Source organism: Arachis ipaensis, chromosome B07 (genome assembly GCF_000816755.2).
Source record: "Arachis ipaensis cultivar K30076 chromosome B07, Araip1.1, whole genome shotgun sequence".
NCBI classification, from domain to species: Eukaryota; Viridiplantae; Streptophyta; class Magnoliopsida; order Fabales; family Fabaceae; genus Arachis; species Arachis ipaensis.
Genome location: NC_029791.2, coordinates 22,084,341 through 22,086,509, shown reverse-complemented (window position 1 = coordinate 22,086,509; position 2,169 = coordinate 22,084,341). Strand labels below are relative to the sequence as shown.

Here is a 2,169-nt window from a genome sequence, read left to right as displayed (position 1 = left end):
ACTGCCCACTAGATCTTATATATTTTATTCTATATTAATTAAGTTAATCATATTCCCATCACCGATTAAATCACGATCATCAATAAATCCACACAATCACTCACAAGCAATAATCCAGAAAGGATAGGTGTATAACTCAGAAAAAAAAATCCGCTTCGGGTCCATATTAGACACAATTATTCGAGTTCTGAAATTAAAGTTCAAATCCGAAAAAATGTAGCCACAAAAAAGAGACTCGCATACTCTTGATTATGTATTGAATATTTTTTTACTTTAAATATATGAACAAACTTTTAAATTTTTGAATTAATCATTCTTTTTGTATTCNCTTTAAGTATCGTTTTTATTTTTTGGGTTTATTAAAAAGTTAATATATCTACACAAAGAATTTTTCTAGACACATTGATGTTCAAAAAATGAAAGGAACCCTTATTTTAAAACGGAGAGAATATTTAAATTAATATTAATTAATTTCTTATTTAAATTCAAAGATTTTAATTAAGAAAAACTATTCAATTGTAGTGCAGGACAGATTAAAGGTAAATGAATATAATTTGATCATATATCATCCTATAACATAATTTTATTTTATGTTTGATGTTATGGCAGGGAGGTGAATGAAGAATACAGCAAGCACCTACGTGGAGTGGTAGACAAGCTGATGAAGAGTATGTCAATAGGGTTAGGGCTTGAAGGGAATGAGTTAAAGGAGTATGCTGGTGGAGATGACATGATTCACCTTTTGAAGATCAACTATTACCCACCATGCCCATGCCCTGATCTTGTTCTTGGTGTGCCACAGCACACAGACATGTCCTATATTACCATTCTTGTCCCCAACGAGGTTCAAGGCCTTCAAGCCTTTAGAGATGGACATTGGTACGATGTTAAGTATGTGCCTAATGCCTTGGTTATTCATATTGGTGACCAAATGGAGGTACATCTACATAATCTACATATCTTGCATTTAATTTCTTGTTTAATCCATGAATTAAAGAGGATTTTTATTGTACAAGTTAAAAATCTTTAACTAGAAATTTTAATATTTTTACAAAGAATAAAGTATACCTTTTTCTTTAATATTTGTAATTTTTTTAAAAAATATTTCTAATGTTAATTTTCATTTAATTTTGTTCTTAACATTTTCTGATTCATTCAATTTTCTTTTACGTTTTCGATCTGTATTAAAATTATTCTTAAAAATTTTTATTTTGTCCTTAGAATTTTACATAAAATTAATGTCTAAAGATAATTTTGACATAAACAAAAATAATGATAAAAACAAAATGAATAAAACTAAACGCTAAAAATACTTTAAAAAAAAATCACAAACATTATTACAGGACAAAAATATAATGAATGAAATTAAACGTTAAATTTACTTTTAAAAAAAAAACTATTATTACATAAAATTTTGATGATTAGAAAAATACTTATTCCATTTCTTTTTTTTTTCTTTTTTGTGCTAATTTAAAGATCCTTAGCAATGGGAAGTACAAGGCAGTACTACATAGAACAACAGTGAAGGAAAACGAGACAAGAATGTCGTGGCCAGTGTTTATAGAGCCCAAAGGAGAGCACGTAGTTGGTCCTCACCCAAAGTTGGTTAACGAAGATAACCCTCCAAAATACAAGACAAAGAAATACAAAGATTATGCCTACTGCAAGCTTAATAAGACCCCTCAGTAATAATTAAACGTGTGATGATGAATTCTTGCGCGCCTATCTTGCTGTCTACTAGCTACTACACTTGATATAATAGAGTTATTTGTTTGCACACTTGTTTAATTTTGATTTCACTCACTCGTGATACGGATCGTTTTAATTTTATGCTTATTCATAACAACTATGTATGCATATATATTGAAATACTCAAAATAAAATAGAAATAAATTATTCAATTGAATGTGTCATATTTTTATTGTCTCTGATCTTCATAAGTTTATAATTATAAATTAATCTTTTAATATCAAAAATTTTTATTTATGAATTATCCATTTTACAGTTTGATACCTTGATGTATCATAATCTAACACTTCATCTGTAATTAATTTTTGAAACAGTCACTAACCAAATTTCATCCAGAACTCTGTAAGAGAGATAATAAAAAATCTTGACAATGTGTACAATAAATTTTAAATTTAGCTCAATATAAAAAAAAATCTAAAC

The 2,169-nt window shown here is 27.6% G+C and overlaps 1 protein-coding gene across 1 annotated transcript in view; it reads left to right on the top strand.

Moving 5' to 3' along the window:
* The window catches only part of LOC107609791 (flavonol synthase/flavanone 3-hydroxylase), a gene marked incomplete in the record, with an annotated part of 5,126 nt that extends 3,200 nt beyond the window's left edge, over positions 1 to 1,926 (top strand). The window contains 2 exon segments of the mRNA XM_016311818.2: positions 610 to 937; positions 1,477 to 1,926. Coding sequence (XP_016167304.1) covers positions 610 to 937; positions 1,477 to 1,689 — 541 coding nt within the window.